This window comes from Pogona vitticeps, chromosome 6 (assembly GCF_051106095.1).
Source record: "Pogona vitticeps strain Pit_001003342236 chromosome 6, PviZW2.1, whole genome shotgun sequence".
Classification (NCBI taxonomy): Eukaryota; Metazoa; Chordata; class Lepidosauria; order Squamata; family Agamidae; genus Pogona; species Pogona vitticeps.
In genome coordinates, this window is record NC_135788.1 from 82,528,779 (window position 1) to 82,549,357 (window position 20,579).

General features: G+C 39.2%; 1 protein-coding gene across 7 annotated transcripts in view; it reads left to right on the forward strand.

Moving 5' to 3' along the window:
• The window catches only part of USO1 (USO1 vesicle transport factor), a 60,628-nt gene extending 44,487 nt beyond the window's left edge, over positions 1-16,141 (forward strand). For all 7 annotated transcript variants that reach the window (XM_078377692.1, XM_078377689.1, XM_078377690.1 and 4 more), the window contains 9 exons: positions 845-1,026; positions 2,157-2,278; positions 4,604-4,742; positions 6,585-6,748; positions 9,016-9,105; positions 9,637-9,726; positions 10,184-10,294; positions 12,579-12,794; positions 14,859-16,141. In XM_078377692.1, coding sequence (XP_078233818.1) covers positions 845-1,026; positions 2,157-2,278; positions 4,604-4,742; positions 6,585-6,748; positions 9,016-9,105; positions 9,637-9,726; positions 10,184-10,294; positions 12,579-12,794; positions 14,859-14,942 — 1,198 coding nt within the window. In that variant the 3' untranslated portion in view covers positions 14,943-16,141. The remainder of the gene's footprint in view (positions 1-844; positions 1,027-2,156; positions 2,279-4,603; positions 4,743-6,584; positions 6,749-9,015; positions 9,106-9,636; positions 9,727-10,183; positions 10,295-12,578; positions 12,795-14,858) is intronic.
• The last annotated feature ends 4,438 nt before the right edge of the window (positions 16,142-20,579 follow it).

The following is a 20,579-nucleotide window of genomic DNA, read 5'->3' on the forward strand; positions in this document are numbered from 1 at the left end:
ACACTATTGGCTGTGTGGGCTAGGCCCAAATCTCCTCACTATTGGCTGTGTGGGCTAGGAATTATGGGAGTTGCAGTTCAGCAACATCTGGAGGGCCGCATTTTGCCGACCCCTGTGCTAGAAGGAACAGGATTTCAGCCAAAAACTAGAAAGTAGATCGACTTTACATTATGAGCAAGCCAGAAAAAACAGCTGGTATAGACTCAGATACCTTTTACAGGTAACAGATTCTGGAAGATTAAGTGTTCAAAACAATAATTAACAACTGGTATATTATCCTTTCAATTGATGGGTCCTTGTTTCTCTCATACAGCTCATAATAATCATCATCATCATGTGCTGTTAAGACCATTCTGACTTATGGCAACTTGTTTCAGGGTTTTTCAAGTAGAGAATGCTCAGAAGTGGTTTACCATTCCCTTCTGGGGGCATCCTGGGACTGTGTTGCTTGCCCAAAATCACAGAGGCTGGCTTTACTTGCAGGAGGCACAGAGGGGGGTATCAAACTCCCAACCTCTGACTCTGCAGCCAGATGCCTGAGTTATCCAGCCAGGTGAATGGCTCCTATTGAGACTAATGAAAGTCTTCAGACAGCTTGGTTTTTGAAACTGCCATTCAGTCTTCTGCTCATTATTTCTGAACTCCTGAAACATGCTTTTGCTTTATTATTTAACTTTTCTTGATTATTTCATCCTCTGTAGGCCACTAAAATTGTCCTGAGTGCCAAATCTGAAGGCTTCTTCTCTATGATTTACTGCTTTACCTTCTCTGTTGTCTTTGATATAACTGACAGTCTTCAGAATTTTTTGTGGTTTTCAGTAATTATCTTCTCCTCTCCTCACAGGGAGAAATTAAAGCAACTGATAGAAAAGAGGATTGGCAAGGAAAACTTTGTAGAGAAATTGGGGTTCATTAGCAAGCATGAATTCTATTCCCGAGCAGCACAGAAACCTCAGCCAAGCTTCTCTAGCCCAGATCATATGATGTTTGATCATGAATTTACTAAACTGGTAAAAGAGCTGGAAGGTAAGACATGTTATCATGTTTCTCTTAAATTCTCTGTTTTGTATTTTCTCTTTTCAAATCTCAAGAAGTTCTATCCTGATTTGAAATTGAAGTTAACTGACTTGTAATATCAGCCTCAATGTATAAAAAAGTTATATTCCTCACTGCTGTGCATGCTACTGTAATGGAGTCAGGTCATTTTTCTTCAAAAGCTCTCTATTTATTATTCATTTATTACTTTAATTTATATACTGCTCCATTAGTGCGGAAGCACTGTTCAGGGAAGTTTACAAACCGTTAAAACCAAATCCACAAAACAAAACACTAAATTGCAAACAATAACAAAGCATAGCCTATAAACGTAAATAACCCATGGTGCTGAACCAGTTTTCAAACTGAAGCAGAGCAGGAGACAGCTGGGATTGATATGAAAGGCCTCCCTGAAAAGTAGTGTTTTGAGCTGCCTCCTAAATGAGTGCAAGGAGGGGTCCAGGCACAACTGTTGTGGGCTTATTATGCTAGTGGTCTGCATTAAAACCAATTCATAGGGCTGCTTAAAATGTGAGTATCCATTTCATTCTGTGCAGTTAATCTCAGTAGACATTGAGGGCCCAGAAGGGTTAACATTTATAACAAGTTTTGCTGATCCAGTTGCTTGTTGACTGGGAAGGTATGCGAATCCCTTCTTCATTCCAGAATGTAGCCTGCCAGGGCATATTTTTATTTTCTCCTGTTAGTTAGTCAGTACACATAGTAAAAAAGGCTGCTTTGTAAAGCACATAAAAGTAGTAGGCTCTGTACTGAAGTTAAATAATAGAGGCCCTGTGTGCAGGTTTACAATCCTAAAAGAAACATTTTTGATGCTGCATGGAAAGGCATTGGATTGATAACAAGTTAGGCACACAGTGAAGAACAAATAAAAACAGTAGCAGCATGTCTGGTTTGCTTATTTAATTTTGCTGAAGTACTTAGCCATGCAGAGAGGAAACCACCATTTTTCATAGTAAAAAACATAATTCTTTCTTTGTTCACGGGTGATTTTCAAAGTTGAAGCCTAAAGAAGGACATTTCCTCTTCATATCTACAAGGGTTTAAAAGGTAGAAAATGTGACCTATGTGTACCTGAACAAAAATGACTAATTATTTCACAGGTGTTATAACAAAAGCAGTGTATAAATCCAGTGAAGAAGATAAAAAGGAAGAGGAAGTGAAGAAAACATTGGAACAGCATGACAACATAGTGACACATTATAAAAATGTCATTAGAGTACAGGTAAATAATATGCCTGCTTATAAATTAGGCATCTTTGCTCTAGTAGGCTGAGTATGTCTTTAAGGAGACTTGCTTTATGATCAGAACTATACAGTGTGATATGTTAAGTCTGTAGGCAGAGCCTGCCACTTTTCTGAATGTAAAAAAAAAAAGCAGCCATGGGGATGGACTGATTTGGTTTAAACAGTGCCACATAAGGGTTTAACTTTCTGATATTTTTCCACTGAAAAAACCACACCCAGAAACCGAACTATTTGTTTTCAGAAATGCCAGGTTCTGCAATTTGCCTGTTTGGGGAGATAGTTTTTAATTGAGGAAATGGCACAGAGGGAAGGTACAAACACTTCTCCCCCGCGCGAATTTCAATTCAGATCGGGTGTATGTGCTGCTCAGGCTTTTGTATGTTTTTAAAAAGAGGCATGTCTTAATTGTGTCTTTAAATAGCATTATTAATATAGCCTGTAGCTTGGTCATTAACTGGGTAGCCATGAATATCCCACTACGAACTGCCGTTCTGAAGATCTGATCTAGTTTTAGCAAACCCAATAGAGCAGAAAGTAATTCTAGTTCATTTTAATAATTGCATATCATTTATTTATTTATTTATTTTATTTGTTTGTTTATTTATTCCATTTATACCCCACCTATCTAGTTGAACAACCACTCTAGGCGTGGTCATCATAATCATCTTAGAAATGTACAGTGGTGCCTCGCATTACGACATTAATTCGTTCCAGCGAAATCGCTGTAAAACGAAAACGTCGTAATGTGATTTTTAAAAGCACATAGAAACGCATTAAAACCCGATTAATGCGTTCCTAGGGGCTTGAAACTCACCGTCCAGCGAAGACCCTGCATAGCACGGCCATTTTCGCTGCCTGTGCAGCGAGGAATCCATGCCAGAAAAGAGCGGGCACCCATTTTGTTTACCCGGCAGCCATTTTGAAACCACTGATCAGCTGGCCGAAAATCATTGCTTTGCAATGATCGGTTCCCAAAGCAGGGAACCGATCATTGCAAAGCGAAATTCCCCCATAGGGAACATTGTTTTGCAATCACTTTTGCGATTGCAAAAACATTGACGTCTAGTGATTTCATCGTCAAACGGAGTGCCCGTTAAGCGAGGCACCACTGTATAGCTGGAAAGGATCCTATGGAGTCCAGCCCTGTCGAGGTACAGTGGGGAATCGAACTCCCAACCTCTGGCTCCACAGCCACATATCTGAACCGCTGAGCTATCCAGCAATTCATTCATTCATTCATTCATTTATACATGCATGCATGCATGCATGCATGCATGCATACATACATACATACATACATACATACAGTGGTGCCTCGCTTAACGAGCGTCCCGTTTAACGAAGAATCCGCATAGCGATTTGTTTTTTGCAATCGCAAAAGTGATCGCATTGCAATCTTTTTAATGACAAAAAATCGCTTTGCGATGATCAGTTAGCGAAAAGCTTACCGATTTTCGCATAGCGATGTTTTAGAAAACAGCTGATCGGCAGTTCCAAAATGGCCGCCGGAAAAAATGGCCTCCCGCAGTGTTTTCGCGCCCTTTTCTTGCATACTGGGCAGCGAAAATGGCAGCCGCACAGAGGATTTCCGCATAACTGCGGGTTTTGTGCCCATACGAACGCATTAAACATGTTTTAATGCGTTCCTATGGGCTTTTTTGCCCCGCATAGCGACAAATCCACATAGCGACGATTTTTTCGGAACGGATTATCCTCGCTATGCGGGGCACCACTGTACATATCTATGAATAGTTTTTATTTTCCAGAAAAAGACATTTTAAATTATACAAACATAAAAGGGAAAGGCAGGTTAATGGACAATGAAGATCTGTGTCTGTTTTGCTTGAAAATGTTACTTTATTGGAGATATATCATGACATCAGTCTTTACCTGGGCAGTGTAGCTATAAGCAACTGAATTAGTGGACTCAGTCCTTTGTTCAAACAGCAGGTTGCCTGGGAAATTGGCAGTCCTGCTAACTAATTCATCACACAGCATTAACCAGCATTTTCCTTTGCATCTGTGTAAGTAATACAGTTGTGTCCAAAGATGTAAATGCAAAGATTAGTGGACACAGGAGGCAGTTTGTTATATAAATATCATCTTCACAGGCATTAGCAAAATTCTTTATTCTTTACTCATAAACTATCAAGAAACTGTCACCCTCCACTGATAATTTAATAAATTATATGTAAATGTATATAGCTGCTTAATTTTTCTTTTGTAGTATAATAGGATGGACTATATAGTTCTGTATTAAGGAACTAATATAAGTAGATTCTGTTCTAATTCTTCATTAAAGGATCAAGAGCTTGAAGAATTGAAGAAGCAGGTGGAATCTTTGCGAGTTCAGAACGAACAGCTGCAGACCACAGTCACACAACAAGTATCACAGATACAGCAACACAAGGACCAATACAATCTTCTTAAAGTACAACTAGGTAATTATTAGTTGAAGAATCTTTGGTGCTGAATTCATTTTGTTGCAAATCTACAGTTTACAGGTTTTCAAATTTCCCCATGAAGAAAATCGCTTTAAGTGCTCTGGAATCTTGTAAACAGTTCTTAGCCACAAACAGATGACAGTGTTTATGTACTTAATTATTTATAGGTCCTGGATTCACTCCAGGGACTATGTAAAGAGAAGTGGGTGAATTCTGGGTCAATAGTGATTTAGAGCAGTTTCCTTATCAGACCTAATGCATGCAGGATCAAAGAACTGGAATAAGTAAAGGAGCTAGAGTTAACAAAAATACAACAGTTGCTTGGCAGATACAAATAAAAAATCTGGAGTATAGTGGCTGAAGCCATAGGATTAGAAGGATGTCAAATTGAGTTTTCTTATACTGTATGCCCCTTTCTGTAGTTACTGCTCTCAGAGTGGGTTCAAAACAAACCTCCATTTGTTCAGGATAATTACATCCACTCTGGAATCGCAGATCCATAGCAATTGGGAACAGTCCACAGTATATAGGAACATAATTTTATCAGTGATTGCTGCTTTTCCCATCTCAAGCATTTCACAGAATTGCTACTGTTCACAGATTTCAAGGGCATGGTGTGATCCTTCTGCACCCGAGAAACCCATGTTTTCTCTCGGTCTCCTGGCTCCCACTTCTGTTATTTCTAACCAGTTAGCCAGACAGAAATTACTAGGGAAAGTAATTATTCCATTTGATATTTCAAAGATTTTTTTAAAAAAAGACTCATTCTTCATTGCTGTCATCTGTGTGAAAGAACAATGATTCTCATACAAATGATGAGACATATTTTAAGCGTAATTGTGGATCTCACATTTTCAATTATAATTTTGAATTATAATTTACACAATTCATCAATGTGCCATATTTTTTGAAACAAGAGTGAGTATTCAAGAACTCCTACCTGTTTATGGCATAACTCATCTCCTCTGGGAATAGTTTTTTTCTACAAAATTTGTAAGAAATAAATTCATAAAAATATGTATGAACTGCTCATTCATATGTCCTCTTCCTTAAGAGCCAAGGTACTTCACAGGATCGAACTAAAGCCTGCCTAGACCAGCTCCGTATAACCTTAGTTCAGAGAAGTTCTCAAGGGCCCCATTTCTGTGAGAGCAGCACAAAAATTCAGAACCAGAAATACTAGCATAGGTGAACTTAGTACTCTTATTACCAATAATTCAGCCTTCAGAGAGGCATTTCAGCCTTTTAGAATGGTAAGACAAAGGGAAGTTGGGAAACTACTAAATGATGGTGTCATGGGGAAGGGGTTATGACTGTCAGGGAGGCTTTAGAGGGCCAGATTCAGACCCCAGGAAGGCAGGGTTAAGACTCGGCAACAGCTCCTCCCATCCTGCCATTTAAAAATTCGATCATATTGCTCTGGGCAGCTCACCATAAATTGACCACGTGCTGCTCCTACCCTGAACTCTATTAAAGCTGCAACCACACTGGTAAACCATACAGGATTTGCTGCAGAAGTAAAACAAATGCATTTGATTTTTTTAATGGCTCACATGACACAAAGGCCAGTTTGAATCAGCCCAGCCCTTTTTGCTTTCAAAGTAGAGGTATTTTCCTCTGCCTCTGGGGGCTTCTGCCTTTTCCAAGGTGTGACTCAAGCCACAGCAAAGTCAATTTGCTCCAGTTTGGTTTGCCTGTGTAATTATCCTTCTCTGCATGTACCTATCGTGTAGCAATATCCCTGAGGAAGGACAGGTTTGAAATGGATTTTGACTATAAATTATTGCAGAGTTCTGTTCATAACCATACTAACAGATCATTTAAAAATCTATCTAACAGGAAAAGACAATCAGCATCATAGTTCCCATGGTGATACAGCTCAGATGAATGGTGTTCAGCCAGAAGAAATCAGCAAATTGCATGAGGAAATAGAAGAATGGAAGCATAAGCTTGAACAATTGCAGGAACAGCTAAGGGAAAAGGATTCTTTGATTGAAACCTTGGTAAGTAACACTGTCTAGAATAAATGCCAGTAATTAACATATAATCTAAAACTTTGAGTCCATTCTTTTCTAGTGTGGAATTATTTCAAGAAATTGTTTTTTTTAGTGCTCACAAATCAGAATATAGCTTGTTATGTTCTTTGTATCAAAGGGAAAGGGTTCTGCAGTTGTCTACAACTAACCCGTTATTCATTATATTGCACAGTAGCTCGGTAGTACCTTTTGGATGTTCTAAAGTGTAAATATGGAAAGGGAGCCAGCAACACATACTGACCAGGATTGGCAGCAAAAAGTTGCAGGCATTAAGAGTCCATCTGCCCATTTTGTGGATTCCAAAGGCTTCCCTAGGATGAACAGGATCCTTATGGATCCCTGGAACCTGGGGCTGGGGAATAGGAAGCTTTTAATTCCTCTGAGACAGCTACAGCATGGTTGCACCTGATGACATCATCACTGTTGTGCAGTCATTTTGTGCAGCAGGATTCTGGTCATTATAAATGTGAAGATGGAGCCAACATGCACTGTAGCTCCACTCTGAGTTTCCTCGTGTTACTAGGAAGGTCTCAAGAGTTTGTGATCACATGTTGTTCAGCATACTTACAGCCCTCTGCATAAATGGCAGGTCTGATCGGGGGACCAGTTCGAAGGAGTTTGGCTTGCAGTACAGACATATTAGCATATGTATATTTATTCCTAAAATCCCTGTCCAGTAGACTTGAGGTAACTTGCAATGATGAAATTAAATAGTATGATAAAAATAACAGAAACTGCTGGTAAAACCAGCTGATCGTGATAGAAAAAAAATCAATTGAAAGTGTCTTTGGCACTTTTTAAAGCCTTTGGGGAAAAAAACAGAATAGGACAGGCCTAACCTGACATCTATAATATGGTAAAGAAATCACCAAGCATGCAAACTTAGCCTAACATAAACTTTCAAGATTGGAGACACCCAGAAATGGATTGTGATCTCAATGGTTGAGTCCCATGGTTGCCAGATAATATTTAAAAGTATATTTGTTAACAACAAATGCTCAGGTTTCTCCATTCTGGGTGTTCCACCTGACAGACAGACTGATGGACAAACACTAAACTGTGCTTCTCTGGAGGAAGGAAAGAAAGCTTTGTGGTCCAGGATAGGCTGGGTTTCAGCCTAGTTTGCTGTTAGAAGAGGTAGCTGCCCCAGTGGTTGGACATGCCTGACATAGAGGTCAGCTCCATTTCCCAACAGAAAACAAGCAAAATTCAGAGGTTTTTCTACTCTGTTTTGAGAAGTATGAATACTTTATTGCTTCATAGCCAATCAGGCTGTACACATAGACAGAAATTAAACCACTCTTAAAAAAATATTTGGCATCTAATATAGATACATGGAAATAATCAAAAAAGCATAAAATAATAAAATAAGCATTCTCAGAAAAGTTTCGGGTTGTAAGAGTAACTTGAAGAGATTGTGAAGCAGGCAACGAATTCCATATTTCCATTTGAGAAAAGGCTGGGAATAGAATGAGTTTGTAAGTTTATATTAGCTGTTATGGCTTGCATAACAGCAGAAATATGTTAGATCTCTAATAAATTAAATAGAAGTCTTCTTAAAAGTGAAAAAATATGGGAGTGAAACACCAAAGCAACTAGATTCATAATTGTTCAGGAACATGAAAACTTATCAGTTATTATTTTTTAAAAAAAAATTTAGATAGCTGCTGTTGTTTATAGCAGACCTCTTAGTGTACAAGTGTTCTCAAAAACTCTGCATAGAAAATCTAAATTATCTGACCAGGAACAGTTGTATGGGAATTTGCAACAATGACCAGAATCCTGTGGGTATCACACAGTGTACATCGGAAATAATGCCAACAATGTGCACCAGATGAGTGTTTTCTGCTATTCCATGCCTAGATTGCAAAACTGGTTGTGGGTTTATGCGCATGACCAAGTGTACAATGCAGAAACGTGCATGACATTGAGCAATACAATTCTGATTGATGTATTTTGTATCTCCTGTTCAGGGACAGTATGGCAATGGGCTTTGCACAAAGCCTCCCTGGTCACTAGAAATGCTGCAGAAACTTGCCATCTTCAAAGATGGCACAGAGAACTGTCTCATAAATAATGGAACTTACAGTGGCTATAAACCTTCTGGCTGTTTTTTTTTATTTTATTTTTTAAAAGAGAGAAATCTAGGTTTCTCAAGATAGAAATGTTTTGGGAAAAAATACTTATGCTCCTTACAATAAAAAAGTATTTTTGTTAATATCTTCCATTTGCAGAAGCTCTTACCAGTATCTGGAGGAACAACAGAACAGTCTTCACAGACCAATAAACCCAGCGGTCCTGAGACTGATAGTGAATTACATAAGGTAGGAACATCTTGTTGCTTTTGGAAATGTCCTTGCCTGTCTGATTAAGCCTCAGTTTATTAGTCCCTACCTGTCTATTACAACTTTGAGTGCCAAGGCATTCACAGCTTCCTGGTACAGTGGACCCTTGACTTACAGACGGCTTGACTTACAGACTTTTTGAGTTACAGACTTCTCTGGCCGCAAAATGTAGGTTTGACTTGCAGACTGAGATTTGACTTACAGACCAGAAAAAAACCAAAATGGAACAAAAACTGCCTGTTAAGGGATTAATCGGTTTTCAGTGCACTGTAGGTCAATGGAGACTTGACTTACAGACTTTTTGACTTGAGAACCACCTTCCAATACGGATTAAGTTCTCAAGTCAAGACCCCACTGTATTTGATGAGGATGAGAAATAAAATAGGGTGTCATTTTCATATCAATTGGAAAGCCTTCCAGATTCCTGCACAATCTCTTCCAGAGACTCTGTCAGATTATGTTCACAAACAGTACAGACAATTTGATAGATTGATTTCATTTTTTCAACAGGAAGTTGAAGCCTTGAAGACCCAAATCCAATCTCAATCTACAGACATTACTAAACTGCAGACTGAAAAGCAAGAACTACTCCAGAAACTGGTAATATTGTAAGCCCTTCACTTAATGTGAAGCAATAAAATATCTGTATTTCTTTCTTTTCTTTTTTCCCCTTGTTTTCTTTCTTACTTTCTTTTTCTCTTTTTTTAACTACAAACACAGTAATCCCATGTCTCCTTCAACTGTCTGCCATCCTCCATGAATAGCCAGGGCCTGTTCTGATATAACTGTTGGATGGAGTTTGAAATAGTTACTGTTTTGTTTTGTTTTAAACTATAATCAAAAGAAATCTCCCAACCAGCATGGTCGTGCTGGCTTGGGGATTCTGAGCTATGTAGTCGAAACATTTTCTATGTTCTGTCATTGTGGTGCATCACTTATATATTATCCTTCATTCCATCTAGTGTTACCTATATGTCATTGTACAGACTAACCACAGATCCACTGAAAAATATGTCTGGACTGCTGTTAATCTAATTCAGTGTTCTGTATTTTTCAGAATGTAACTCCTATTCCTGTATCAGGAGACAATGGCACGGTTACGGTAGCAAAGACAGCTGACTTGGAAGGCAGGCTCGCAACACTCTTGCGGGAAACTCAAGAGTTAAAGGTTGCTTCTTACTTTTAGTTTAAATGATCTGTTCAGCTTTGCTTTGTTGACAGCCATATTCATCCTTGAAACCCAAGTTAGATTGATTTAGATTATATCAGTGTATTTTTATGTACTTTTAGAAACTCTTTTTCAACTTCTAAGAGAATATGGCAGCTTAGGAAGTAACTAAATAAGCATTTCAAAAAGGATGTCATAAGCTCCTTATCACTTTATATATATAGTCATGGCTAAAAATATTGGCACCCTTGCAATTCTGTCAGAAAATACAACCCTTCTCTCTGAAAATTGTTGCAATTGCAAATGTTTTGGTATGCACATGTTCATTTCTTTGGTTTGTGATGGAACAACACACACACACACACACAAACACACACACACACACACACCAGAAAAGAAAAGTCAAATCTGATACAATCCCACACAGAAACTCAAAATGCACTGGCCAAAATTATTGGCACCCTGTCTAAATTGTAAGAAATAATGGCTTTTCAAGCATGAGATGCTCCTTTAATTTGTATTTATACATACCTATTGCAAGTAAGAGGTGTGGGCTATATAGTAATCACACGTGCAACCAGTTAAGATGGAGAAAAGTTGACTCATCCTTTGTGTTGTGTGTGACACTGAGCATGGAGAAAAGAATGAAGTGTAAAGAGTTGTCTGTGGATTTGAGAGAAAAAATTGTGGAAAAACATCAATAATCTCAAGGCTACAGTCCATCTCCAGAGATCTTAATGTTCCTGTGTCCACTATGTGCAATATCATCAAGAGGGCTGACAGCCTATGGCACTGTAGCTAACCTCCCTAGACGTGGACGGAAGAGCAACATTACTGAAAAATTACAACAAAGGGTTGTTGGAATGGTGGATACAGAACCCAGATTAACTTCCCATCAAATTCAAGCTGATATGCAGACACAAGATGCAACAGTGTCAGCTTGCACTATCCATTGCCATCTGAATGAAAAGGGATGCTATTGGAAGGAAACCCAGGAGGACACCACTGCTGACACAAAGGCATAAAAAAGCAAGACTGGAGTATGCCAAAACGTATGTGACAAAACCACAATCCTTCTGGGAGCATGTACTGTGAACAGATGAGACAAAAGTAGAGGTTTTTTTGTCAAGGACATCACAACACTGTTTACAGGAAAAGAACACAGTCCCTAGAGTCAAACATGGTGGAGGTTCCAAGATGTTTTGGGGTTGCTTTGCTGCTTCTGGCACTGGATGCCTTCACTTTGTGGACGGTATCATAAAATCTGATGATTATCAAAGAATTTGGGGGTGCAACGTAGTGGCCAATGTTAGAAAGCTGCGTCTCCACCAGAGATCATGGGCTTTCCAACAGGACAGTGACCTGAAACCCATTGAAGACCTGTGGAGAGACCTCAAAACAGCAGCTGGGAGAAGGCATTGTTCAAATTTGAAAGCCCTGGAGCAGTTTGCAAAAGGAGAGTGGTCCAGAATTCCAGTCAAGAGGTGTAAGAAACTCATTCATGGTTACAGGAAGTGATTGATTCCAAAGGGGGTGCTACCAAATATTAAGTTAAGGGTGTCAGTAATTTTAGCCAGTGCATTTTTGGGTTTCTGTGTTAGATTGTATCAGATTTGACTTTTCTTCTCTGGTTTTTTTTTGTGTTGTTCCAACGGAAACCAGAGAAATGAACATGTGAGTACCAAAACATTTGCAACTGCAACAATTTTCAGAGTGAAGAGTTGCATTTTCTGATAGAATTGCAATGGTGCCAATATTTTTTGACCATGACTGTATACCAATTGACAGTTTGCTTCCAAATTGTTATAAGCCTTTACTCTTGCAGTTTATGACTGGATTTTGATGGTGCAGTGTGCTTTTTGATTAACCAGGCATATGAGACTGGCATATCAACACAGAGAAGAACAGGCTAACCTCATACTTATGTCAGTGTTCTCTATGCTCCTCAAAATGTAACATGGAAGATTTGATGTTAGATTCCCCAAATGCGCTTAATGTTGCTTGTTATTTAGGAAAAGTTGTTTGATATATTTATTAATGGCATTCTGATGCTTCTGACATGAATAGAGAAAGGTGGAATCTAATTGTCCCTAAGGCAGTACAGGAAAACCTCTCTTTAAATTCTGTTGCTTTACGTAGTCCTGTTTGTGCTGGAATTACAATCGTAAAAGAAATTAAATGACTGAGTTAATATGTCTGGCAGTAAACAATGTGCCATTTCTTGAAGCACTGCTTCTTCATTTGTAGTAATGAGTTATTTGTTTGTTTTTTATTAATTTGGCAGTATGAACTTGCAGCTCTCAGTGAGGAAAAGACATCCCTGAAACAGCAACTGGACTCCTCCAATAGTACTGTAGCTATTTTGCAAAATGAGAAAAGCAAATTGCAGCAGGAAGTAGCAGAATCTAAAAAGGAACAAGATGACCTCCTGGTGCTGCTAGCTGATCAGGATCAGAAAATAGTTGCATTAAAGAATAAGCTGAAAGAACTTGGAGAACCGGTAAGATGCACATTAATTGAAAGCAAGCGTAAGGCATAATGTTGCTCACAGAATTATACCTGGCAATTATTGTTGTTTTGTGCTGTCAAATCACTTCTGACTTATGGTGACCCTATAAATTAATAATTTGGAAAGATTCTGTTACGGGAATAGCCAGCCACAGGCATTGTAAGAGGAGAATTAACGCAGCTCTTATTATTAGGACTATTGTGTGAAAAGTAAATATTAAATATATAAGATTGAAGGCATTCAATCTGCTTAAAGGTGCATATGAGTAAAACTATAGTTCTGATATAAAAACGTGTTTGCTTAAAATATTTCTAACCTGCCTTTCTCCTTAAAAGGACCCAAGGCAGCTTACAACAATTAAAAGCCAGTATTTAAGATCAATAACAATGAGTATACAGTGGTGCCTTGCATGATGACGTTAATTCATTCCGCGAAAATCGCTGTCGAACGAAAACGTCGTCATGCGATATTAAAAAAACCATAGAAACGCATTAAAACCCAATTAATGCGTTCCTATGGGCTTAAAATTCACTGTCCAGCGAAGATCCTCCATAGCGCAGCCATTTTCACTGCCCGTGCAGCGAAGAATCCGTCCCAGAAAACAGCGGGTGGCCATGTTTTTTACCTGGCGGCCATTTTGAAACCGCCGATCAGCTGTGCGAAAATCATCGCTTTGCATGGGAACCGATCATTACAAAGCGAAATTTCCCCATAGGGAACATCGTTTTGCGATCGCAAAAACTTTGTCGTGATGCAATTTCGTCGTGAAACGGAGCGCCCGTCTTGCGGGGCACCACTGTACAATACTAAAAGGATCAGTGAATACAATACCAAAAGACATAAGCAACACTGAAATGCAATGCATTAGGGTACAACAATCCATTTTAAAAAACCCACTCAGCAGCCATTCACTCAGGAAAAGAGAAGAGAAAGGTTTTTACCTGCTTGCAGAAGGACAGTAAAGATGGGGCCAGCCTAGCCTCCTGTGGGAGGGAATTCCAGAACCTGGGAGCAGCAGCAGAGAAGGCCTTCTGTCACGTTCCCACCAAACACAGCTGTGAAGGTGGCAGGACCAAGAGGAAGGCCTGCATTTTGGACCCTCAGAAGTCTCCTGACACTTTCCATAGGCAGCCCCACATGGAGTGAATTACAGTAATCCAGTCAGGATGTGACAAAGGCATGCATCACTGTGGGCAAATCAGACCTGAACAGGAACAGGTGGCACACCAGTTTTAACTGTGCAAATACACTCCTGGCAGCAGCCAAAACCTGGGCATCTGGACTCAGAGATGAATCCAGGAGCAACCCCCAGGCTGCACATGTGGGTTTTTGGGGGAAGTGTCACCACATCCAGCACAGGCTGCAACTTCATTCCCTGATTTGTCTTCTGACTGACCAGGAGCACCTCTGTCTTGTCTGGATTAAAGTTTTATTCACCCTCATCCAGTCCATTACTGACACTGCTCCAAAACCATCTGGTCGGCTCTTTTGGAATTAGAACATGCTGGAAGGAAGGAATTAGCCTTCAAATGAATAATTGCATCCCCTGGAACCTTATGAGGGGGGAAATGGCAGGGTTTTTTTTTTTACAGTAAAACTTTGTTTTTGTATGGGAGGTGTTGCGGGTGCACATGCTGCAGTCTGCTCATCCCTGGAATGGGAAGAATAATCTGACCTGATATAATACAGCTCTATGGCTGTGTTCAGTTGTTAATTGTTTTGGTAAACATATAATCAGTAGAGGGAGTACTCTAGCTCCACTGCTCCATCTCCATTACCCCCACTCCAGACAGTCTCTCACAGTGGTTTGTGTAGATATTAAGTAACGTAGGAGACAAAACAGAGCCCTAATACTGTATGGAGGCAGGAACCATCTTAGAAGGATTGTTTGCCTGTGTGGGGAGAAAAAGAAGGTATGCCGCTTCTAAGAAGGTATCTGCCACCATGAGTTTGCAAGTACTTTAAAAAGAATTCACAGTTTTGAAGATCTCCTCCCCCATTAGTCGATTAAGTAACTACGTGATTAACCTTGCCCTTTCTCGCTTTCTCTTCAAGGTCGAAGATGAGGATGATATTGAAGCTGGTGACCAAGGTGAAGAAGAGGAAGAGGAAGATGGGGAAGAAGATGAAGAAGATTAATTATTGTGTCAAAAGGGGAACCTTGTAATGCATTATAAGAACAAATATTGATGGCCTTGTAAAGCAAAACAACTACTTTAAGAAAACAGAAGGATTCCTAGAACTAGTCCTGAGTTTCTGATGTGATCAAGGAATGCTTTGTAGTTGAAACAGAAATCTGCCATTTAAGTTTTAGATGCACATCCAGACTGGAATTGTTAACACGTTTGAAACAGTTTTAGATGCTGTCAGAAACACTGAGAAAAATAGTGTGATGAACTAAATGTGCTGCCACTTGCATATATGTTTGTCATTACTTAATTTTCCTTTTTGGATCTTTGATGTGATTAAATATGTTATGAATATGGTTGAACATCTGTTCAGTGAAACTCATTGCTTCCTGTATTTAGCATGGAGAGAACTTGTGGGCTCTTTCTTGTTAGCTTAAAAAAAAATAACATTAAAGTGGGCGAGTTTAGTGGGTTATATACCTTTTGGCTTTCTTCTCAGTGGATTTCAGATTGAGAGGAGCTGTACAGTATTGAGTGCCTTGCACCTGAAAAGGCTGCATTCTGTACCTCAGAAGTAAAGGAGAAGCTAGTACAACTTGAAGGGATTGTCATACATAAAAAGCAGGACTTGTTAGCATATTAAAGCAGATTGTTTTAGCAAAAAATCCCATACAAAAGTTTAAGATGCTACCAGATTATCACTTTTAAAACAGTGATAATTGAGGTCACGTGCAAGATTGATAATTTATTGACTTTTACCACCAGTCGATAAGACTTTTTAAAAGGAATAATTAAATACAGTTGCTGCAACAACTAGTTTTGGTAATAAAAAAGATGCTATAAGTATTTAGTATTCATTTGTACTTGATTTACTTGTGATTGTTTTTAATCATGTTTCTTGAATGCTGCTTTTTAAAAAGAGTCTTAAGTTTATTTTTAAAAATACTGACTCGCTAAAGTGCTATCAAATATGACATTTTCCAACAGAAAAACTAGGCAGTTGGTAAAAGTTGTTTGCAGAATTTGGGGAATTTCTGTATATTATGATGAGTGACTCGGCTTGCAAAATAGTTAACAGTAGGTAGGGTTTGAGCTAGTACTATACAAAGATGTATTTAAGATGTTCTATTTTGTACTTAACAGTTTGTCAAGATACAGGTAACATCATAAGCTGAGTTGCAGCTAAATAAATTGGAATGCTACCTCAAATTGTAATTGATCTTTGGAAATACAAGTATTCCATGTCTATTCCATCTATCCTGGCATTTATGTTTTCATGTGCAAGGAAAAAAGAGTTTGGCTGACCATAGTATAGATCTCAGATATGTGTATTGTACTTCCTGAAAACTGATAGTCCACAATGCTCATGCAGTGGATTGACATTTAACACCTTTAGCTCAGAGCCAGATACTATTATTATATTCAGGCAGTATGATTTGGATAAACTCACCAAGTAGAGAAGAGAGCAACCTTGCCCTCTTCTTTTTCCATCACCCTCCTAAAATTGGAGGCAAGAGTACCACTGTCTCTAGGAGCCTTCCGCATGAGTCAAGACCCTGGAAGATCAAGGTCCCAACTTACATGAAGGAATGTCCATAAATAATGGTGTTCTCCCTCTTTAAACCTGTTGCCTCCTAGGTGTTGGTGAGTGGGGGCAATGGAGATGGAGCAGTGGAGCTAGAGTACTCCCTCTACTGATTATATGTTTACCAAAACAATTAGCAACTGAACACAGCCATAGAGCTGTATTATATCAGGTCAGATTATTCTTTCCATTCCAGGGATGAGCAGACTGCAGCATGTGCGCCCGCAACACCTCCCATACAAAAACAAAGTTTTACTGTAAAAACAAAAAACCCTGTCATTTCCCCCCTCATAAGCTTCCAGGGGATGCAATTATTCATTTGAAGGCTAATTCCTTCCTTCCAGCATGTTCTAATTCCAAAAGAGCCGACCAGATGGTTTTGGAGCAGTGATTAAACTACAGTAGCGCAGTCAATACTCTGCTTATGGCCTGTGTTTAATCCCAGTGGATTGAGGTAGTCTGCTCAAGGCTGACTCAGCCTTCATTCCAAGGCTGTTAAATTGAGTACTCAGTTTGCTGGCTACGGGGCGGGGGCATGTGTAGCCTGCATAATCATATTGTAAAACACCCATTTTGTGCTTTAAGTGCTATGGGGCATTAATAATCAGTACACCTTGCTTTTTCAAAAAGTCTGAGAATGAGTGGGTACAGCCTGTCAGTATTTAAAGAGGGATGAACATCTCTTGGGATTTTCCCCCTCCCTCTAAATTTGCCCACCCCTTATCTAGTCAAATGCTGACTATGAGCAATAGCTCTCCTAAATTTCTAGTGAAGACTTTCCCAGTCCTTTTAATTTTTCCCTGAGGTCTTTTCTCTAGACGTGGCAGCAGCTGGAACATAGGATGCCAGGTTTTTTTTAATTAGGTTAGACTATTTTTCTTTCTAGCCTTGTTTTTTGTACTTTAACTGCAACAACTCTCCAAGATAACACGCAGACATCTTACCAGGCAGAATCCCTCTGCCTAAGATTCTTTCAGTGGCAGATGTCAAAGACTCAGGGCGCTGGGCTTCTTTCTACTTGTACTTAAACCTTGGGCCATCGGATTCAGTGTCAGAGATTATCGGAAAGAGTCTTGTTTGGTCAACTTTTCTTCAGCACAGAATAGTTCCTGAAACTCATACCATAGTGTTAATCAGGATTGCAATGGCTTTTAAATTAACTCATAGTCACATATGTAGATACATGTACATAATCATGTGTACATTTGGGTATGAGATTCTAAAATTGTTCCATCTGAATATACTTATATTGGATAGCAGTATTTTAAAAAATACCCATCAGGTTCATATTTCACAGTGCTTTTATGTAGTTTCTGCAAAATCCATATCAACACGTGTAAACACGTATGTGTGTTGTCGATAATCTGTAAGTATGTGGCAGCATGTTAAGGCATTCAGATCAAACATATCTATACCTGGAAGTAACTCCATCTAATATTTGAGATTACATATCCATATAGTTTTTGTGTGTGTGCAGAGAATTTTTGGCTAGCTGAACTGGACCAGTGAAGTAACATTTAAAAACATCTAGCTGAAACAGAGGCCCTCAAATAGTTGGGTACATGAAGCTACTGGGGTACTGCTGTTTTCTTTGAAGAGCACACATACCATTCAGAGCTACTGCTTGTTTGTTCTGCTGAATCCCTGATCATGTGAATTATCCTGAAATATTCACTCAAGAAAGCAAAATCAGTAGGGCATTGCAGAAACAACAGGGACTCTCATAGCACCTTGAAGATGAATAAGTTTTGTCTGGCTGAGCAAGAAGTTTACCTGTATTAACAACTAATTGTATATTTACTGTGTGGGCAATTTTCTCTATTTATATTTTGCCCTGTCTGATCAATCGTACTGAACCTACTGGAACTGTGGACCATACTCTTCCATTATACCTGATTTAAGCAAAGGAATACCCCACACCTTACATCTGTTAATCAGTTTATCTGTGCTTGAATATGACTGAGACCAACCACCATTAAGATATCTGTACTCTTAAGGACTGTCAGCCATACTCAATTACTGAATGTTACACGATATCATGCAGAATGATTGCATTTCTGTTATCTTTCATGCCTTTTTCCAGTACAGGAAGCCCAACTACATATAGGAGAACAGTCTTGGTGTATAGTATGACATTATACTTCAAGCATCCACTCCAGGCTGTATGATGGTACAAGAAGAAGTGGCATCTAGCAAAGACGCTTTTGTCGTAGTCACTAGATAATCACTTCCTGGGAGAAACGCATGGGATCCAACATTCTTAGCATAAGTGATTGATGCAGGAATGCTACTGGGTCTGTGTCAATAGCTGGGTTCCTGATCGTCATGAATGTGAGTTGTGATGTAATGCCAACAAATACCTGGTTTTGCAATGGTGGATACAAGAGTTCTTGGAGTCTTCATAGTCAACACATTTGCCATCCTGCAATTTTATTTGCCATCCTGCAATTTTTGTCATTATATTGAGTCCTTGGCCAGGATGTGAAAAAGCAGAGAGTGTGTATGTCTAAGAAATGCTGAATTATATCCCTTGCAATTACAGTTGTCAACCAATTAAAATGAATCAATCAAATGCGCAAGTGCATAGAGTCAATACTTCAGTGTTGATTCATTTTTAGTTATGGACAGAAGAGCTATAATTCCAGGAGACTAGATGGTTGAGTAGGCAGTTCTAAGTTGAAATGCTACTTCTGCTGTGAACTCAAATAGCTGGATTTAACCAAAGTGTTTTTCTTTGAGATGCAGATTCCCTCTACAATTTGGAATAGCCCTGGCTTGCTTTACAGAGCATTGTAAAGTTTAGGGAGTAGTATTTGAAACATTCAGTCTTATTCAAAGTGAAAAATGCCAAATACTGGAACCTATTATTTAAAACCATTCATTAGAAGGAAAGCACCTTAAAAGTTCCTCTTGACATTTAGTCCAGTCGTGTCAGACTCTAGGGTGCGGTGCTCATCCCCGTCTCATAGCCATAGAGCCAGCGTTTGTCTGAAGACCGTTTCCGTGGTCACATGGCCAACGCGACTAAACATGAAATGCCATTACCTTCCCACTGTGGTGGTACCTACAGTATTTATCTACTCACATTTTTTCATGCTTTCTAACTGCTAGATTGGCAGGAGCTGGGACAAGCGACGGGAGCTCACTCTATTGCGTGGATTCGATCTTACAACTGCTGGTCTTCTGACCCTGCAGCACAGAGGCTTCTGTGGTTTAGCCTGCAGCAGCACCACGTCCCACAAGGAAAGCACAACTTTAATTTATTTTTCCATTCTGTGTAACAGTAACATACCAGAACTAGAAGAGCTTCAGAAGAGAAGTGTAATTTTTAAAGAGTTTCCCTGGTTAAAGAATAAATTGATAAAAACTTACAGGCCTATTTCTACTTTATTCTCCAGTTGTAAATATTTTGGAATCTAATAGCTTGCTTGGGGCAGATCTGCTCGGGCAGGGAATTCTAAAGGTTGGATGTTTTTTTCTCTCTCTCTGACATAATCATCTACAATTCTGGACCACAAAAATGGACCTCTGTTGGTGATCTTAAAATTCAATCAGGTTCATGTTGGCCACAGTCATTCTTCAAATACGCTTGTTACCTAGAGCTTTGGACATCTACCAAATTTGCCTACGCAGCCTGTTTTAGTTCATGTTTCAGCTGAATCCAAACCATACCTCTTGTATATGAACCTTAGGTCAAGCAGGCATTGGTAGACACCATAATCAAGATTTTCCTTTAATGCTGGGACTCTCCTGAGGTCCTCCTTGGAGGTGCCCATTGAATGAGGATAAAGTATAAAGTGATTGTGATGTTATTTTTCAAAGACATTCCTACACTGTGACTATATCCAATAAAGAATGATTAATTGCTTAAGGAAAACATCAGTTTCAGTTTCAGGCTAGAAACTTCAAATTTTGTTGACCACCATTGACATTTTGACAGTTTCAGCTAGGTTTTTACTGCATAAACATTTTAATTCATGACCTTCTACCTACCATTACATGAAATCTGCCGCCTTTTGCCTCAAGGTGGCACTGTTCCTTGCCCTGATGTTTATGGAGCTG